General features: G+C 40.3%; 2 protein-coding genes across 3 annotated transcripts; one reads left to right on the top strand and one right to left on the bottom strand.

Annotated features, from left to right (window-relative positions):
• The first annotated feature begins 248 nt into the window (after window positions 1–248).
• Window positions 249–4,586, top strand: nudt22 (nudix (nucleoside diphosphate linked moiety X)-type motif 22). Its single transcript, XM_017703797.2, has 6 exons — window positions 249–816; window positions 936–1,533; window positions 3,452–3,565; window positions 3,745–3,842; window positions 3,944–4,037; window positions 4,196–4,586. The coding sequence occupies exons 1-6, from the start codon at window positions 731–733 to the stop codon at window positions 4,298–4,300; spliced, it is 1,095 nt and encodes a 364-aa protein (XP_017559286.1). The 5' UTR covers window positions 249–730; the 3' UTR covers window positions 4,301–4,586.
• On the bottom strand, window positions 4,387–18,750 carry si:ch211-107m4.1 (heterogeneous nuclear ribonucleoprotein U-like protein 2). 2 transcript variants are annotated; one of them, XM_017703795.2, is made up of 14 exons: window positions 17,995–18,750; window positions 17,199–17,328; window positions 16,969–17,048; window positions 14,238–14,377; window positions 13,381–13,483; window positions 12,104–12,216; window positions 10,170–10,436; window positions 9,451–9,573; window positions 8,861–8,968; window positions 7,876–8,044; window positions 5,491–5,685; window positions 5,296–5,363; window positions 5,122–5,211; window positions 4,387–4,990 (listed from the first exon to the last, which is right to left on the bottom strand). In XM_017703795.2, exons 1-14 carry the CDS (start codon window positions 18,611–18,613, stop codon window positions 4,916–4,918), a joined length of 2,280 nt encoding a protein of 759 aa, XP_017559284.1. In that variant the 5' UTR covers window positions 18,614–18,750; the 3' UTR covers window positions 4,387–4,915. The 2 variants fall into 2 exon arrangements, with proteins under 2 accessions (XP_017559284.1, XP_037398720.1); XM_037542823.1 differs by lacking the exon at window positions 4,387–4,990 and having other exon boundaries at window positions 5,296–5,391.
• Between the last annotated feature and the right edge of the window lie 585 nt (window positions 18,751–19,335).

Here is a 19,335-nt window from a genome sequence, read left to right as displayed (position 1 = left end):
AGTTTATATTTGTGTTTCTTTGTTTATAATTAAAAATACGTCATGTAATTATATATTTAATAATACATACAACAATTATTTTTAATTTAAGTAATGAATCAATAGATAAAAAATAATAAATACACATTCATCTACTATCTACTTATTAATTTATGTGTATACTCTTATTTATTGACTAATTCATTCATTCAATTACATACATTATGTACGTATATTAAAAGATAAGTTTCCTGTTCAGACGTTGACGGGTAGCAAGTCAACAGTTCGAAAGCTTTATTTTTTCCCCACCCATATTCCGACAGAACTCTTCTCTGATTGGCTGGTAGTTCGCAGTAGAGGCGCCATTAGCCAATCGTGGCGCTGAAGGCGGAGCCTGGCGGAATAGCGGTGGGTAGAGTAAAGCCGCTCGTCTTCATTCACCTTCTTCGTTTTTCCTCCTCAAACTTGAGCCTTTCCCCTCCGCGAAAGAGGGTTTTACTCCTTCATTTAGTTGAGCACCTTCTGTGAGTACGACAGCTGACTGGCTTTGTTAGCTGACCCGTGTGAAAAGCTGGTCGATATTACTAGCGGGCTAGCTTACTAGCCGTAGCCGTAGCGGTAGTTCGTTCTCCTCGCCCTCCGGGTCTTTAGGAGAAGGGCTCGAGCTCTGGGAATGTCGCTCTGCCAAGCACTGAAACCCGTGAGTCTTTTCAGGAAGAAAACTATCCGAGAAACACGCTGAGAGCAGCCCATGGATCCGGAAGTGTCTGTGATGCTTCACTGTGCTCCCTCTCAGGGTCTCGAGGAACATCAGATCCGAGTGGAGATGTCGAGCAGGTAACTTTCCAGCGTAGACCGAGCGTCTCCTTATTCTGCTCAGCAGCCAGAATTTCAGTGGGACTCCTTCATCCCACCACACGTCAGATGTGTAACTCCTCGTGCAAATCTCTCTCCAGGTTCAATCGCAGAAGCGCTCCTGAGGTTGAGAAGCACATTGAGGCAGTGTGGAAGGACAGGGTGACCAGAGAGCCTTGGCTTTTCAATGGGGCCAAGTTCAGACTGCGCTCAGCAGAACTGTCCACGTCCACGAACTGTGTTGCAGGAGATGAAGCAGCACAAACTTCAATCTCTGAAATGGCAGAGAGAGAAAACCAGCTGGCAGCTCACAGGGGGAAGGAAGCCTGCCTCACACCAGTACTAACATCATCAGCAAATGCTGGGTGTTGTAGAGATACTGCAAAGGAAACCCAGAGAGATACAAACACAGTCTCATCAAGAAAGCCTTCAGAGTACCAGAAAGTGGTGCTCAGCTTACAGCTGGGTTTGACATGTTATAAAGACTTTCTGGGAACCAACTGGTCACAGGAGGCTGTGAGCCTGCAGAGACGTGGAGAGGTGGAGTTTGGAGACCCTCAGGCCCTCTTGGCCCAGCCTCTTGGAGTTGGCGCTGTCTTGGTTACCTCAGATGGACAGGTGGTCCTGCTCCAAAGGAGTCAGAGGGTTGCAGAGGCAGTGGGTCTCTTGGACATACCAGGCGGTCACCCAGAGCCTAAGGTGAAGTGAGGAGTGTGTTTTTAGAGGGAATGTGTTCATGTGGTGCATTCTAGCTCGCTCACGTTTAGCAGGGTAAAGATTCTCCACAAGGGGGCACCATTAACACTCCGGTATCTTCATAAGACTAGTGATTTGCATCAGTGACACCGTGGCCTTGTTACATCAAACTTGCCCAAGGTCAACACTTACAGGTTTGTCAGTTATTTACATGCAACTTTCTCTTGGTAAACTTGTAAATTCATAAGGGTACAAGGACTGAATGCCCTGTTATGCTACGATCCACCCGTGAGTTGATGTCCATGGTTCCTAACCTTCATCCTGCCCCCTGCATGTTCTGCTGCCTGATCTATTACTGGTTTAACACGTCCTCATCCGTGTGGCCTCGCCAGTACCACTTGAATCTGTGACGGCATCTTAAGGACCATTCCATTACTTGATTAGCTGAAGTGAAGAGTGTTAAATTAGCTCTTACAGGGACGAGTGATTGAGGGAACATAAGTGTCGACTTCAGCAGCAGAACAGAAATCACTGTGATCTGACCCATTTCCCTTGTCAAAGCTGAAAATAGTCTCAATAATCAGACATTTAAAAGCCATAGGAGTAAACTACTTCCAAATGCTCAGTATTTTGAAACTGTATCAGTTTATTTTTTGGCTTTAGGTTGCAAATAAATCCATCTTCTTTGCTGATGCAGCTTCATCACCAATTGGCATGGCTACATGGCCAACAGCAATAAAAAAAGGCACTACTCCACAGCTCTACAGGTGTAGAGCTAGACAGAGCAATCATCCTGACTTTAGGTTCAAAGTTCCCAACATGTTCTGCATTGCAAAGTTTGCATAGCTAGCTGATTAGCTCCCTGAGGCTAATCTGCAGAGGTGCTCCGTTTGAATAATCTGCTCTCCACTCTTCCCTCCTTCAGTGATACGACTGGCCCTTATGTAACAGAGCATGTGAGCGGTGCGGAGTGGAAGCGGAGCCGTGAGCGGAGCAACGGGATTTTGCTTGAAGTGACTTTTCAGAAAGTCAGAGCGTCAGTTTTTGTCTCACGCTCTGAAATCTCTCCATCCTGCGTGCCAGACAGCCATTTGTTCCCCACGCTGACTGCCTCTATATGACACGAGTGATGCGGCAGTGGGGCAGCTACAGCTACAGCCATGTCAAAGTCATTCTCAAGTCGTTCATTTTGTTGTGCGAATGATAAAGGAGATGGTGTTTCAAACGTGCGTTTGTCTACCCTCTGCAGTCTTCTAGATTGGGATTGAGCCAAACGCCTATACTTAGTGAAAAAAGCCCATGTAACAATATTTAAATAGGTTTTCGTTTATAATGGCCATGATAAGATGATCCTTTATTGGTCCCACCACATGGGAAATTGATAAAACATGCAAACACAAAGAATGCACCTGGTCGCCTGGCCAGGGAATCTAACCTAGGCCCTTCTTACTGTGAAGCAACAGCACTACATTATTTCTTTAATTATATAATCCAAATATATAATTAAAGTGTAGTATCTGGTCCATACATTCATGACATAAAATAAGTACCATAAGGAAGGATCATATGGAGATGTGAAGCGATTTCCCCCCATTGTGAGGGGAAAAAAACCCCCAAAAAAACAGAGGAGTGTGTACGGAAATGTGTGACGCATGTCCGAGTGGTAAGTCAAAGTGGGTGAGGGCAAAAAAAGTAAGTAATAAGTATCAGGGCCCTAATGTTTTCCCTGCTCTGCTGCACCCACTTCATCTTAGAACTGATATAGAGCTGATTAGAAATGTCAAAATATGCCAAGCTGGGATAGTCCAAGACCAGGATTGGGATTCACTCTGATAAGCTAGTTCAAATCCTCAAACCCAGATGAGAATGAATTTCAGAGGAACTTTCTGGAGGGTATCACATCTTTAACCTTTGTCTCCAGGCTGTATGTCAGGGGGTGAGTGAAGAGGCTATCAATGTGGATCTCATGCAGGGCTGCGAGGAAGCCGTGGTTGCAGAGTTATTCTCCTCTGTGTGCGCAGAAGTCAGAGATGAGGTAGGTGTGCATCGCACAACAGGTAGTTGACGACTTTTGTTTAGAGCATGAGGTATTCCTTGCACGAGCTGAAGAACTTTGCAATATTCTCATAAGCTGCATGGTAGTGTTTTTACTTCACTGATCAGTGCCACACAGACGTAAAAACTGAGCTTGTATTGTGGATCTTCTGTCTGCAGGTTAATGTTCCACTCAGCTTCCTCAGTGCACCTGTTCTGATGGGAATAGCGCTAAATCACACCAGCGCTGGACGACCCAGTGCAGAGTTTTACATCAGGTACAAACCTCACATAAAGCGCAAGATCACGAACAGCTTGTTGCAAACACAGTCGTGCTTAATGCACCTTCTTCAGCGCACAATGATTTGTTTGTGATTAGGTGTTCTTTGACGATGGAGGAGGTGAAGGACTTTTACTGGCGTGGAGGTCCAGAAGCTCATGAATCCACAGATATAGTGTTTCTGAGTAGAGGGGTAAGGCAAATAGCTGTATTACATGCTAAGCATCAGATTAACCTAGGTCATTACCAAATCACTATTTTCAGAGTGTTCCTTAAGAAATGTCCACGATGAAATGTGAATAATGGTGGGGGCAGGGGTGAAAGATCATTTAACAAATATTCTCATTACAGGAGATGCTGCAGTTGGATGAAAGCGCCTCCTTGTGGTCAGAATTGTGCCCTTCAGCGAAAGGAGCAGTGCTGCTGTACCGACTAGTTAGGCCTGATGGAGTTTAATATACATGCAAATAAAGTGCAAGTCAGTTACAGAAGCAAATGAAAAGACAGGTGAGAATTTACATAAATTTATTTTTCTACACGCGTTCACAGCAAGACACATTTTCAAGGTTTTTACCAACATAGCAAAAGCTTGTCAAATTTAGCTCATATTATAAAAATGTATAAAAATCACACTGATGCAGCTGTCAACTTTTATAGTTTTATACCTTTTAGAATGTAAGAGAATTCAGTTCATCTGAATAAGTCTGTTAATACTTTATTAAATCTTGTGCTAAAAATGCAATGTACAGTTTCTTCTGTAGTGTAAATATATTTCAGCAATGTGTACACAGTTAAAATTCAAGTATAGAGTTTGTGAATTTTTTAAATAAAAAATCTTTGAATGTTGTAATCAAAACACGTAATCAAAGACTACAGACAGAACAAATTGAAGGGCAGTCTGTGTATGAAAACCACACTGGATTGTCTTTATTACAGCAGCTTGTGCTATTCTGTATGACAGCATTAGAGACCATAATGTGTTTAAAGCTTGTAAGGACTACAAGCTATAAAAGCTCAATTTGAGCGCTTAACAAATGCTAATAAAATCAATGTTTACACTGGCCTCTTAACTTACCAAAAAACTTGACTGCCAAAATAATTATCTTGGTTACTATAGTAACTCTGACTTTGGTCACAAGTGTTCCACTGAAAGAGAAAGAAAGAAGTTAAAACTGAGAGGGATAATAAAAAATCTGATTTATTTTTTCCATTATTCAGGAAACAATTAAAATTAATCAAGCAAATTCAGATTTCAGGGTGATTCAGTTTCCTCTCACCTGTCCAGTGCATGGCTGGTAGTAGTCTCTATACCGTTGTGGATCGCTGTTGCAGCCATAAGGTTGAATATAGGTGCAGGGGTGCCAACCCTGAGCATAGAAAACCATTAAAATAATGCGGTTTAAGCAAACTACTGACTGTAAGTGAGCAAAAATTGTGAAAAAAAAACGTACGTATTGTTTCTGGTGTCGCCACTGGGACTGGGAGTATGGATGGCGCCTACATGAGCTTTGGCTCCATCCTAGGAAAGCATAGATACAATCGGTGTCCTAATTTTGAAAACAATGCAACAAATTGGGTCGCCACTATCATTAGTATTATGTGAAGTATAATCATCTTTTCCACCCACACTGTGCTAATTCTCTTACCATGTGCTCTGCCTTGTACATTCATGTGAAATTTGGGATGCCTGTTTTGGTGCTTCTTGCGTTTGGGCGGAGCAGGTAGGAGACGTCTGGCCTCCTCTTTATAAGTTGTAAGGAGTCTTTCCGCCTCTTCATGGCACAGTTCCACAAACAGTATGTCCTCAAAGAGCTCCCCCTGCTCCGGGAGAGTGAAACTCACTGGAGTACCATAAACAGAAGAGAACAAAAAGGTCGAATCTGGATTTAAAAGCCATTTGTTACATAACAAACTGATAAAATATGTTTCAAATTTCCTTAAAGGGAAATGCTGCTCGATTATTGCAAAAATTATAATCACAATTATTTAATAAAAATAAATGAGGACTTTGGGCTTTTAGTGAAGGACAAAGACGCACTGCTGTAAAGGAAGGGGTTGCACTGGATTTACAACACGAGAATTATTACAAAACAGACTGCGGCACAATAATTATTTCATCTTGATCATATTTTTTCCATAATAGTTGGAAGCCAACATCATAGTTGAAAATACAGTTCGTTTAATCAACCAGCCCTGTCTTTTGAAACTGGTCTGTGAAAATGTGCATAGATGAACCCAAGTTTCCAACCAGTCGTTTAGTTGTTCGGATAAGTGATTCATGAACATGGTGTTTGTTTCTAAATCAATTGCCTGAAAATATGAGGTTTTATTATGAGTAAAAAGTTTTCTTTCTTTTTAAAGACCAACTTTTTCCAGGTTACACCTTGAAAACTGAACATAGTGAGTTAAACTGCCAGCGTGGCTGCGATGCCACAGCACAGTGTTTGGTTGCTTCTGATTGGTTCAGTTCACAAATGTCATGTTATTAGAGGTCATAGAGTACTCATCAAATCTCATCAAATGGGCCTCAATCAACAAATGTTTAAGAATTGTTTTTCTTAAAACCCACTTGACTATTTTTATTTTTTTAATTGAGATTTGTTCTTAGGTAAGAACATAATCTATGCAAACCCAAGAGCACAAAGGCATAAACAATTCAGTGGTAGAAGAAAACGTCATGAATCTCATGTAGACTTTTCTTAGAACCTTCCCAAAAACAAGTTTATGGGGAAAAAAACCCTGGAAAATGGTGAATGAGTCCTGCCCATTGTTGTTGATAACGTGAGCTGTTATTAAAATTGATTTTAAAATTGCACCCTTACGAAGTGCTGTTTCAATATAAAATTGAATAAACTTATAAACCAAAATATCTGCAAAATTAGAATGTTGGCAACTTTATTTCTTGTCAAGCCACCTGGATGTTTTTTTCTACAGCCTACACTTAAGTGTAGTCTTGTCCATTGTACCATGCTGTGAAAAAGTATTTGCCCTCTTTTCATTTTCTTCTATTCTTGCATAGTTTTAATGTTTCAGATCATCAAACTGCTTTTAATATTATACAAAGATACCGCAAGTAAACATAAAATGCTGTTTTTAAAGGACAATTTCATTCATTAAAGGAAAAATGCTATTTAGCCCTACTTGGCCCTATGTGAAAAAGTAATTGCCCCCTTAGGTACTAGATCATCCAGTGAACTCATTTTAACTGACTACTGAGGTCAATTTTACTAAGCACACCCAGGCATAGTTACTGCCAGACTAGTTGAATCTACACATCACTTAGCTAGGCCTCAAAAATCATCACATGATGGCACATTCTAAAGAGATTTACATACAGTGTCACTGAAATCTACCAGTCTGGAAAGGGTCACAAAGTCATTGCTCAGGTTCTGGGACTCCAGTGAGAGCCATTATCCACAAGTGGACTGTATCACCTGTGTAACTTTTTCACACAGGTGATGCAGGTTTTAAGTAAATATTAATCTTTCTATAAAAGTAATGCTCATTTAAAAGCTGCATTTTGTGATTATTCATGTTGCCTTTATTTTATATTAAAATTAGTTGGATACATTTAAAGGTGACAAATTAGCAAAAAAAAAAAAAAACTGGATGGGGTCAAATACTTTTTCACAGCACTGTAGATAGATCAGAATGACTGGACAAAGGAAATCGTTGAAAAAAAATGCAAAGAAATGTAAAAGAAAGAAAAAATAAAATAAAGAGCACCTGACGTGAAAAAGAATGAAAGAACAAGAATTTGCTTAACATTTGCACGTATTTTAAATTGTTGCGATGTTCAGTATATAAATGATTGGCCTGAGAACAGCCTGTCTGAACACTATCTGTCTGAAAACTAAGACGTTCCGTGTCATTCATGCCAGGTTGTATGTGTGGAGCAGGGTTAGTGTTAGAGCGGGGAAGCTCACAACGTATTCATCACTGTGACGGTTCAGTGCTGTACGCAGTGCTAGAGTTCCCCAAGACTTGCGGAAAGAACCACAGTTTTAAAGAGTAGCCCTACAGGAGCTGACCTTTGCTCTTCAGCAGAGACATTTCAGGTGCCTCCACACCCTCATCTTGCTGCTGCTGCTGGAGACGCCTCCTCCACTCTGCATCTGACGGGACAACCACCACTGCCCTCCTCTGGTAACCATGGAAACGCAGCATCTTATGCTTCCTAGCAGATGGGTAAATGTTTGCCTGGGTAATTGAAGAGGGGATGGAAGATGCAGTTTTAAATAGATTAATGTAAAAGCGCACAGGACCTTCATCTACTATGGCACAAAGTTTAACCCATGCTCACAGTTAAACATTAAATATATGCTCATACAATCAACAATACGTGGTTCCTCTGGGGAAAACAGCAATCCTTTCTAATCTACATTTTTGTGCCTGCTCTTAATTTACACTGAAGTTAAGCTGCAGTGAGGAACGACCTCAGGGAGGATGCCCATAAATCATGTCTGCTCTGCACCAGCGAGAAAAATGACATAAAAATGTTTTTAAAAAATTAACTCATATCACAACCACCTCAAACCCACTAAAATCTGATGTAAGGCGATGCAAAGATGCCGTAAGACTGATGGAAGCCATATGGAGGCTTGCTCTTTAAGAGGTATAGAAGTAATCAGTGCTGACGTCAGTTTTGTCTTATCTACAGCAAGCACTGAAGGCTCGAGGCTGCTGAACAGCAGATGTTGACGGATTTTAACTGAAGAAAAGAAATTCATCCAGAACATTAAACGGACTAAATATAACGTGATTAAACTGGCAATTGGGAATATATAGAGTTTTTTTCCCTTTTAATCCTGGAAGCTGCGTGAAATCCTGCTTTAGCTTTTAAATGAGCATAGACACAAATCTTTTTTCCTCTGAGGAGACCCCACACATGTTTACAGCTCAGAAGGTTCTCAAGCCTGAGACATGCCATTTGTTTGTTTTCTTGGTTGGTGTGAATCTGCTTTCAAATCGAATAGGAAATAGGAACGTACAACTGTAACAGAAACTACTCATCACCTGGTCCAGGATGAAGTTCCTTCGCTTGTTTGCTGCTATTCTGATTAGGTGAGCGAGGCACTGTGTGGCCTGCTGTAGCAGTACCTCTTTGTGTTCGGGGCCTGGCAGCTGCAGGGGTAAGAAAAAGAGGATGAAACACGTGTCACAAACACATTAACAAAGATGCCTTATTTGTCTTGTGAATGTAGTTATGCCATGACAATATAAATCTGTGTCCACATCACACTAAAATAAAGCCTTAATATTCCTTGATTGACGTGTTATTAACAAGCAACTAAGGAACTATTAACACTTATACGTTTTTCTAAAGGTATGTCTTCTCTTTGAAGCATTTTTTAAAATTCATGACATTTTAAAGCAATGTAAGAGACCGTTTTTGGGCCCAAAAGATGCAGAAAAATAAAAATACAGGGTGTAAATCCAGAATAAAGTCTTTAACTACATCATGATTACTTCACCAGTGGATGTTTATGTATTGAAAGGTTTGTTGCTAGTCCTTCAACATTGTTCAGCCCATGTAAAAAATCATTTTCATTAAATTCCACATAAGTAACTTCATGGAACATCAGAGGTTTCCGTATTGGTCTTACCTTCATGCAGTGAAGGATGGTGTTTGTGCTTAGCAGATTGTAACACTTCTCTGGATTTTTGGCCAAGTGGTTTTGAGCCCAGTGGCTCTTTCCTGATCCTGGCATGCCAACCATCATCAGTACCTGGGAATGAGTAGCAGGGGTGTAAAGACCTTGTCTTGAATTCGACATCGTCATCATGATAAATTACTCAACCATATAGTTTTCTGATTATATTGTATCATCATTTATTAATTTACACCAATTACAGAAAGTCTGTAAACAGCCAATGTATAGTAAAGGGATGATTTTTCCTGGCTTGAAACAAAAAGCTGAGCGCCAAGCAGCCAGTTAGCTGTCTTGATTGCTTCCATTTGGTCTGACTCATCAATAGGTGGTTCATTGAATGTTCCCACCTTAAACTTTAAAGCAATGTTGATGATGCTATAGATTATAAATACATTTTATTTAAATTGCACTCTTTCAGACAACAATATCTATACAAAAATGATCAATCTTTCAGCACTACTAGAGCAACTGCATAAACCGCACTGTAACAGGTAACAGATGGCATCTACCAGAATGTCATTTTTCACCTTTTTAATATGACGCTGTTGGGCTGGCACATTTATTTTTGCTCCACCTTTTGTGAAAATATCTTCAAGAATCAGTGTTATATTCATCACCCACTCTTATTTCAGAGTGTCCGTTAAATACTATTTAAACTAAGCACCGGTTACCTCACACTCCTTCCTATGTGGTGGGGGCAGAGAGGCCCGTGTCCGCTGTGCAGATGGAAGTACGGGCAAAAGGTAATAACCAGGAGGCGCAGGATACCACGCTGTCCCCTGGGGGTCTAAGTTCAGGGTAACAGAGCAGTTTTTACACAAAATGTGTGGGTAGAGGGCTCGTCCACCTAAGGCGGAAGAGGTAATATGAAAAGCCACCCCCAACGAGTGTCCATTTTTATGAAACGAGAGCTCTGCCTCGCCACCTTCACTGATGACCTGGAGAAGGAAACAGGGGAAAAAAGAAAGTTAAGCCAGCACATTAGCATTAGCAGTTAATTACACAAACAGTCACAACTATTACAGACTGTGCCTTGCTATGTTTATAGAAGAATTCAAGGAAAACCTTCACTCAGAAAAAGGGACGTAAAAATGTCTCAACATGCTGTGATGCACCAGTCGGAAACTAAAACTGGAAAGAGATTCGATTTGTAATTTGATATTTCAGTATTTATCTAGGTACACACACAGGCTGGATGAAAAATTCTCATGTTATTTTACAATGTAAAAATTAAATATGATTTTTTTAACTGCCCATCCCGATACTGTGTAACCATTTTCTCCACTCGGCATCAAGCCCATATGAGGAACTTTGCATCCAAGTTGTTCTATTGGGAAATGAATGGCACCCAGGGAAAAATAAAATGTTTCATCTCAATGCAGTTTTGCCCCCAGTGTTACTGGATTCTCTAAATTATGCGATTGTTAAGTAATATGAATAATGCTACATGCAAGCTAACACTCCTGCGCACTGAAACGACATCACAGTACAGTAATTTTAATACTGTGCTTCAAATCTTTTTTATAATAACATCAGCTGCTACTCAAACTGAAGTTTGATGAGTTTGCCTCAGTTAAATGTTCAGCATTATTAGCTTGCATATAGCAGTATGCATATTTAGACGACTTAATGTGACATTAAGCACGCTGTAATTGTATGTCTGATATTGACATTGTAATTCATAGGAGTCAATTACAGGAAAAAAAAAACAAAATTGGACATGATATACTTACTACTACTAATAGATTACAAAATGATGAACTTTAGAATGTTATGTACTTATTCAAGGACTAAGGCCCTGTTCACACTTGGTTATAACGTCAGTCTCAAGTGATATGATCCTAAGTGGCCATTTACTGGCATTCCCATGTTTCACGAATGCATCTGGAAGGTACCATCCATTTACTACATCAGTCTCACTGTATTTGGGGCAGTCGTGGGCTGGAGGTTAGGGATTTGGCCCTGTGACCGGAAGGTTGCCGGTTTGATCCCCAGGGCCGACAGTCCATGACTGAGGTGTCCTTGAGCAAGACACCTAAGTGGATTGGGCTGCCCACCACTCCGGTCAAGTGTGCTCACTGCCCCCTAGTGTGTGTGTGTGTTCAGTAGTGTGTATGTGGTGTTTCACTTCACGGATGGGTTAAATGCGGAGGTGGAATTTCCCCAGTTGTGGGATCAAAAAAGTATCACTTACTTACTTATTTGCTGTCAGACAAAAATGATACTGCAAGTCCATTTAAATGAAAGGGCTGATAATAACATTTAGACCTCATGAACCACCAAGGTGACGTAAATAAACAGCAGAAAAGGAAAAAATGAAACTACACAGCTGCTTTCATCTCTGCTGTGAGGACACAAGCTGATTAAGACACTTCAGCTTTCACACTGTAAATGTGGTCTCGTGTCCTTGCCCACCTCCGACTGAGTGATCATAATGTCTCCAACGCTCACCGTACCCCGTTCATGCCTGTACTTGGCGCTGTCCACTTATGATCGAAATCACCCAAGATGTATGTCAATGTCAAGTGAGAACAGGGCCTAAGCTTGATCCAAGTTCAGAAAGCAATCCTAGTTCTCCTTTCTGCATTACAGTTGATTTTCATACCGCATAGCAGCCAATGACGTCTCCCTCGGACAAAGGCTCCCCGAATTCCTCTGCTTTTCCTGCAGTCACTGCTCTGCCCGCTCCATCAAAACCAAATGACAGCTCCTCCTCTCCTGTGGCAAACCACATACAGAACAATGAGGCAGGTATAGAAACTACGGTAACACTTTCTATGAACGTCACGTTTGTAAGCATCTATGAACACATTTATAATATATTACAATGCATTCATAAGGCATTATAAACATGGTTATAAATATTTCTTCAAATGAATCACACTTTATAGCCATGTTTATTATACATTATGAATTGTTAATATAATGCATTTTAAATACTGTTAACAATGTTATTTTGTCAGTGCCAAAAAGTCGAGAGCATAAAGCAAGAATTTTTTTAGCAAGAACTACAATTATTGTTACAATGTGCTTTTCTTACCCAGTGCTCTCATTTTAAAAGTTACATTACAACACAGTTAACCAAATATCCATGAGCCCCTCCCCTAAACCCCCTCTGACATCGCACTGAGTGTGAATTGACTGTGGAGTGAAGGCCTGGAGAGGGAGAGATAGAAGAGAGCCATCATTGTCATTTGTGCCCTCACTGGTTCTAATGTCAAACACTAGAACCCTTCACTCTGTAAAACTACACTACAGTATAGTAATGCTAATTACGCTAATGCTAGCATTCTATGAGATATGCAGTGTTAAGTTAGAGCCAAGCTAACGGTGGTGTACACTGACTATCTCACATTGGGTAAAACACTGATGACAGCACTAGTTTAAACTCTGACATCTGAAGCCTGTAATGTGCTTTATTGTGTATGTTTCAGTAAATCCTTCCGTAAATATGTCAACTTGAAGCTTCACTAATAACACTGGAGCAGGCTTTAGTACAGTATGCTTCACTTACAGCAGGCAAATACGACTTATGACCTCTTATAATTTGTTATGAACAGTACTTTTTATGCATTATGTTAACAATTCATAACGCATAATAAGCATGGCTATAATGTGTAATGCATTTTTATAAATATTTATAGCCATATTTATGATGCCTTATGAATGCATTATAACATGTTATTAATGTGTTTATAGATGCTTACAAAGGAGGCATTCATAGAAAGTGTTACCGAAATTGTGATCATTTCCTGAATGCACATTTCAGGTATCACTTGCCAAATGCCTGTTACGTTATGTTAGATCTTAAGGCAGTATTATACCAAATTGCGCCAATAAGGGCAGGTCTGTTAAGATGATGAACAGTTTCATATTTTGTACCTAGCTGAAGGCTTGCGCTGTCCACAGACCAGCCCACTCTGAGGACATATGGCTCAGGGTCGAAACTCATGTCCACTGTAGCTGCTGACAACGTCTTCACCAACTACAGAGTAAGAAAAATGCAGTCAGGATCAAGATCACAGTAAAGTTCAAATGATACTATTAAGAACACCTGAAGTTTACCACATTGTCCCTGAAGCTCTGTGTATAAAGCAAAGTACTTGGTCTGGGGCATCATTAAGAACGAAAGAAGCCGTATATCTTTAAGTAAGTCATTTTTTATATCCAGGATTAGTTGACAATATAAATGCAAGTTTTCACGAAGTTTTAAGATAGAAATTATGATATAGATCATCTGAAGATACAGAAAAACAAAAGAATAAGAAATCAAGCAAGAAGAGCATCAATCCAGCATTAATAAAATGCAGACGATTAGGCTTGGGATGGGTACTGTTCACAATGTTTTGACACCAATACTAATAGAAATACCTTGATTTCGAGAAATAGTCTTCCAAGGTTGTTCAATACCTTCCTTTAAATTACAAACCAGAAGTGGGTGTGGCTTGAAACAGAATTTTTAATCAAAAGTTTGAAGGCGTTATAACTAAGTTTACTGACTTCAACAGACGGCACGGTAATCAAGAAGTGCTGACGTCAAAAACCTGCATTTGGAATGTAATTACACAGCCACAGCATTGGCTCACAGATGATACAAGACTGAGTGAAGTATGGAAATTTGGTAATGAACAACACAGAATTTTTCAAATCAGCAGCACTTCAGTAATTTTGTTAGTCCAATAAAAGTATTGAATTTCTATATCCAGCTGTAGATGAAGCTCTAAAGCCCAAATTCTCACCTTGACTTCAAATCCTGTTTTTCCCTGAGTGAATCCATGGGTCAATCGACACCCTGACCGCAGCAGAGGGAACTTCTCCCAGAGTAATGGCTGACCACTGCACCCGTCCACATCCACTTCAAAGTGCAGGTCACTGTTGTCTGCAAGACACAAATACCAGCCAAGCCATTTATGAGGACTCACTTTCACACAGGCACAAAGCATAAAGATTAGGGCCGAGCTGATCTACTGGTTAACCAATAATCTCAGCCGGTACTGATGGCCTGTAGATTTATCGATTCTGCCGAATATATTGCCACTTTTTAGTTGCATCATCACTGGAATTCAAGCTCCTAATTTCCTGACAAACGGGCAAAACCTTGACCAAATGGGCCGGTTCTACAAATGTAAGGCACCCGACAACAACGGCAATAGGCTGACCTGTAAATCTGAACACAAAACACCATCATGCTTAGTACAAAGAAGTCACGCAAAATGTTTCCAACCCTAACATTTCGCGTCATCTGTTACTGTAACTTTTAACCCCTTAAAAAGGCCTCAAAATGAAACCAGTTGGGTCTTAACAAGGAGGTCATTAACTTTAGATGAACACATGACACTGTGTATAAGTGGGTCATTATTAGTTATTTCAGCATATAACTTTTATATGACAATGCAGAGTAAATGTTATTCTAAATCGAGTGGTAAGTGTACAGTGGTACAGTGTGTGAGGATTTCAACAAATTCAAATTAAACTCTTCCATTTTATTTTAACATGCCCATGTTTAACATAACCCATGTTTACCTCAAACCTTTCCAAAATGCAAATGAAAATGGTGTCATTTCATCTGAATAATTCAGACTTCTTTAAATATCAGAAGATGATGGTCACAGACTTCTCTCAGCCAGTGCCATGTGTTCTTTTACTTATTAACTTACACTTCAGCGATATGAAAATGTACTCTATCTTAACTAAACTAACACAAGTATCAGATCAGTGTGCATTTGTACATCCTATGTAGAACATGTCTCTGTAGAAGCAGATGGCTGGTTGTGGGTGGCTTTACTGTACAGTGAGTGATGGACAACAACAGGCCACTTCACTATGTAGACCTTGTATCTAAATCTTACCATATAGGTGCACTTTGTACTTCTACAATCAAAGACTGCAGTTCTGCTGCTCTGAAAACTTTGTTAGCCTCTTTTTGCCCTGTTCTTCAATGGTCAGGACACCCACAGGACTATTTGGGAGTGGATCATTCTCAGCACTACAGTGACACTGACATGGTGGTGTGTTAGCATGTGTTGTGCTGGCAGGAGTGGATCAGACACAGCAGTTCTACTGGAATTTTTAAACACTGCATCCACTCACTGTCCGCTCTATTAGATACACCTATCTTGTTGGTCCACCCTGTAGATGTAAAGTCAGCTCATCTGTTGCGTCACAGTTCGTGTTAGTCATCATCTAGTCCTTCATCAGTGGTCACCAGATGCTGTTGGCTGGTTGGCTACTTTTGTCTGGAGAACTATTTTCTGTCCAGTAGTGACAGCGAGGTGTTTAAAAACGACAGTACCACTGCTGTGTCTGATCCACTTGTGCCTATTTGAAGGCTACCTACATAAGGGCTTCATAACACATTCATAAGCGCTGAATAATGTGTTTATGAAGCACTACTTGGACATTTATTAAGTGCTTATGTCGGTTCTCGCAACCTGACATAAGATGTTTTATGAAATAAATGACATTGTACTGACATAATATGAATAAACGTTGAACATATTTACAGCACTAAACACATTTAAAACACTGTACATAACTATTTATGTCAGCATTCGTAAGACGACATTGTACTGGTATCAGATGAAATATGCCTGGAAACTACCCCCTCTTCCCTCCATGGCATGGATAAGATGATTGATGCAATTTTATATCACATCAGAAGGCAGATTATGACAGATAAATACATAAAGGTTGTTTTTACAGTTTATGTATGAAGTATTGCTTTTGGTTCATGTCATTCTTCTCTCTTAAACCACATATATGAAGTCTTGGTCTTGCAGTAGTGTCACCAGGACAGCGCTTGTTTTCCAAGGCACATTGTGTTTGTTTTTAGATACCCTTTGCAGTCACTAATATGGTCAAGGATGTGACTTGAAGCACTATTTCTGACATTTGTGTGTTTGCTATAAATAAAGTTGTAGCATTTCATTAATTGCAAGACCAACACTACTGCATATTTCATCTGATATCAATACAATGTTGTCTTAAGAATGCTGACATAAATAGTTATGTATAGTGTTTTAAATGTTTAGTGCTGTAAATATGTTCAACGTTTATTCATATTATGTCAGTACAATGTCATTTATTTCATAAAACATCTTATGTCAGGTTGCGAGAACTGACATAAGCACTTAATAAATGTTCAAGTAGTGCTTCATAAACACATTATTCAGTGCTTATGAATGCGTCATGAAGGCCTTATGTAGGTAGCCTTCAAATAGAGTGTTACCACACACGCTTCAGTTGTCACCGCAGTGCAGAGAAGGATCACCAACCAAATACCTTTTCTGTGGTGGTCCTGACCACTGAGAAACAGGGTAAGAGGGGGCTAACAAAGCATGCAGAGAAACAGATGGACTACAGTCTGTGACTGCAGAACCCTACATGGTGCACCTATATGGTACGTGGAGCTGATAGATACACATAATTAAGTGGCCTTTTGGTGTAGATATCAAAAGTCTATAAACTTACAGAGATCAAGCCTAACCACATCATCATCATCGATCTCCATGTCATCTTCACTCTCTGGACCAGGCTCTGGAGTTTTGGCTCTGATGGCAGAAAGAGTACATTTGTAAAACTCATAAAAGCATTGTCCAAGATTCAGTGATACAACATGGCATTAACAAAAACCACTGCACATGACCTGATAAACACAGCTCTGCATAACTCCTACCATGTTTATTACACCATGATACTACCTGTTATATTGAATCTCCTCTTTAAACTCATAATAATCCCTGCCCTTTTCTTCATGAGGCCTCTTGACGTTCATGCCTTCGTTCTGCCCGTCCACTCTTGTCTCCAATGTGGCGGGTGCCCTGTAGGGTGCTGCAGAACGTGAGAGGAACCAGCCTTTAGAGGTGAGACAATGCACTGACGTATTGTGATGAGCATGTATTTGCAATGATCAATCCATCTCAGTTCACTGATCTGAAGGGTGCATCTTTGGAAAATGATTGTACTCTACTATAAGAATATTCAATAAAGTATGTAATCGTTTTCTGGCCAACATTTCTGGGCTATTTTCAAAAATAATCCCCAAAAAACATGATGTAATGTTTTAATCTTCTGTATTTCCACTAGTGTTACATTTGTGGATTTGGAATATTTCTAAAACAATTCTCCATCATGCAAAAATAAATCAAATTGTTGTGAATTTTGACATTTCTTAGTGCACTAAACCGCTTCCTAATGATTCGAGGTTACCCTTATAAAAGTGATCTACATTAATACTGCAGGAAACTTCAAGACGCAGAAGTATTAGAGCTACAGACAACCTCTCAGTCCTATAATCTATAATACTCCGCAGTATCCCACAGTAAACTACAGTAATCGCCTGAATGTATTACAAGATCTGAAAATCAGAAAAACTCTGTGTAAATGTACGTAGCATTTCTACAGATCTTCTTCATAAGGTCCAAGGTTTATACCCCCCTACCTGTAATACAACAGCTCATGCTTGACATCCCGTTGTCACTTCTTTAAAGGACTTACACTGTTCATCCTCAGTAGATGTGCAGTCAGGCTGGGACACTGATGAAGAACATGCAGACACTTCACCATCAGCAGCAGCAGCAGCAGGAGGACCTTCTACAGGGCTGACACTGGCCTGCTGCGAGGCCTCCTGATCTCCACACTTGGTTTCAGGGCTTGTCTCGTTGGGAAGCTGGCAGTTTGTTCTAAAATGCTCCAGTTTTTCAGAACCTAGCAGTTTGACTTCCTCCTCTTTTCTTCTTTTAGAGCACGAGCAGGGCGGCTGGGAGAGGCTCGTGTTGGCTGTAGGCTCGGTTTCAGTTTGTGTGCTTTGGTCGACATAAGCCAGCGACCTGGGTCCAGAGTCTGCAGGCTGTGGTTGATGTTCCTCCCGGGGAGCTTCACAGCTGCCTTCTGCTACTACCTCGGTAACGCCCGTCCCCACGGTAGCGCTCTGACACGGACCTTCAGGAGAGCTCGCTTCGTCTAGGGCGGCTTCTCCTGCAGTCTGTGCAGCTGCTAGTGCCGAGATCAGGCGAGCCTGCAGCCCGGCCTTCAGCCCTCTCCAGTCCAGCCCTCGTCCTCGCAACTCGGCCCGCAGCTCGGCCACTTTCAGCTGTTTAACCTCCTCCACCAACATGTTTAGATTAAGTGAGTAAACAGCAGGCGGACATTTAAAAATACTCAACTTTAGTTGAGACCGCCGGACTGACCTTTTACTGAACTTTCACAAACTAGTTACCAGAAAATATCCCTGCGTGTCGTCGACGGCGGCCAGAGGAGAATTCAAGCGAGCGTCCTGATTCCTTATTGGTCAGCCAGCCAACAAGCCCCGCCTTCCTAATTCCTGATTGGTCATTCGGCCAAACTCGATTCATTCCGCTTCTTTGGTTCTGCAGACGTTGTATATCATCATCATCATCATCATCATCATCGCTGTAAAAATATTAACAGAGAGGATATTTTAGTAATTAGCATAGTCACTCTCAAATTATATTTTTTATCGATAAAATTACTTACAAAATAATTTTAAAAATTACAACACACATCAATACTACACTAAATGGGTAAATGAACAGCAGCAAAGTGAAATACAGTAAATACAATGTAAATAAATAAATAGATAAATACATAAAATCGTAATAATAGCCATGTGTTGATGGATTCAAAATATGTTGCCCAGTTCTGATATTTGAGAAAATTATTTCTGTTCTTAACATTGATCGTTTTAAGGGATGTAATCAAATGCTCCATTTCTGTTTTAAACACCGACATGTTTCGGAACTGAATTTATTATTTTTTAAAAATTATTATTATTATTTTTAAATAATAAATGTTTTGCAGCTGACACATTAATTAACG

The sequence above is a fragment of the Pygocentrus nattereri genome, chromosome 11 (genome assembly GCF_015220715.1).
Source record: "Pygocentrus nattereri isolate fPygNat1 chromosome 11, fPygNat1.pri, whole genome shotgun sequence".
NCBI lineage: Eukaryota > Metazoa > Chordata > Actinopteri > Characiformes > Serrasalmidae > Pygocentrus > Pygocentrus nattereri.
This window is presented reverse-complemented; position numbering and strand designations above follow the sequence as displayed.

What these genes read in the sequence shown, in the direction of transcription:
- nudt22 (XM_017703797.2), top strand. Translation starts at nt 731, where the DNA reads ATGGATCCGGAAGTGTCTGTGATGCTTCACTGTGCTCCCTCTCAGGGT. An exon ending in CGAGTGGAGATGTCGAGCAG is followed by an intron (nt 817 to 935) that starts GTAACTTTCCAG and finishes ATCTCTCTCCAG; the next exon opens with GTTCAATCGCAGAAGCGCTC. An exon ending in TAGTGTTTCTGAGTAGAGGG is followed by an intron (nt 4,038 to 4,195) that starts GTAAGGCAAATA and finishes TTCTCATTACAG; the next exon opens with GAGATGCTGCAGTTGGATGA.
- si:ch211-107m4.1 (XM_017703795.2), bottom strand. Translation starts at nt 18,613, where the DNA reads ATGTTGGTGGAGGAGGTTAAACAGCTGAAAGTGGCCGAGCTGCGGGCC. An exon ending in GTCTCTGCTGAAGAGCAAAG is followed by an intron (nt 5,686 to 7,875) that starts GTCAGCTCCTGT and finishes ATGGTACTCCAG; the next exon opens with TGAGTTTCACTCTCCCGGAG. An exon ending in ACCAGCCATGCACTGGACAG is followed by an intron (nt 4,991 to 5,121) that starts GTGAGAGGAAAC and finishes TTTCTCTTTCAG; the next exon opens with TGGAACACTTGTGACCAAAG.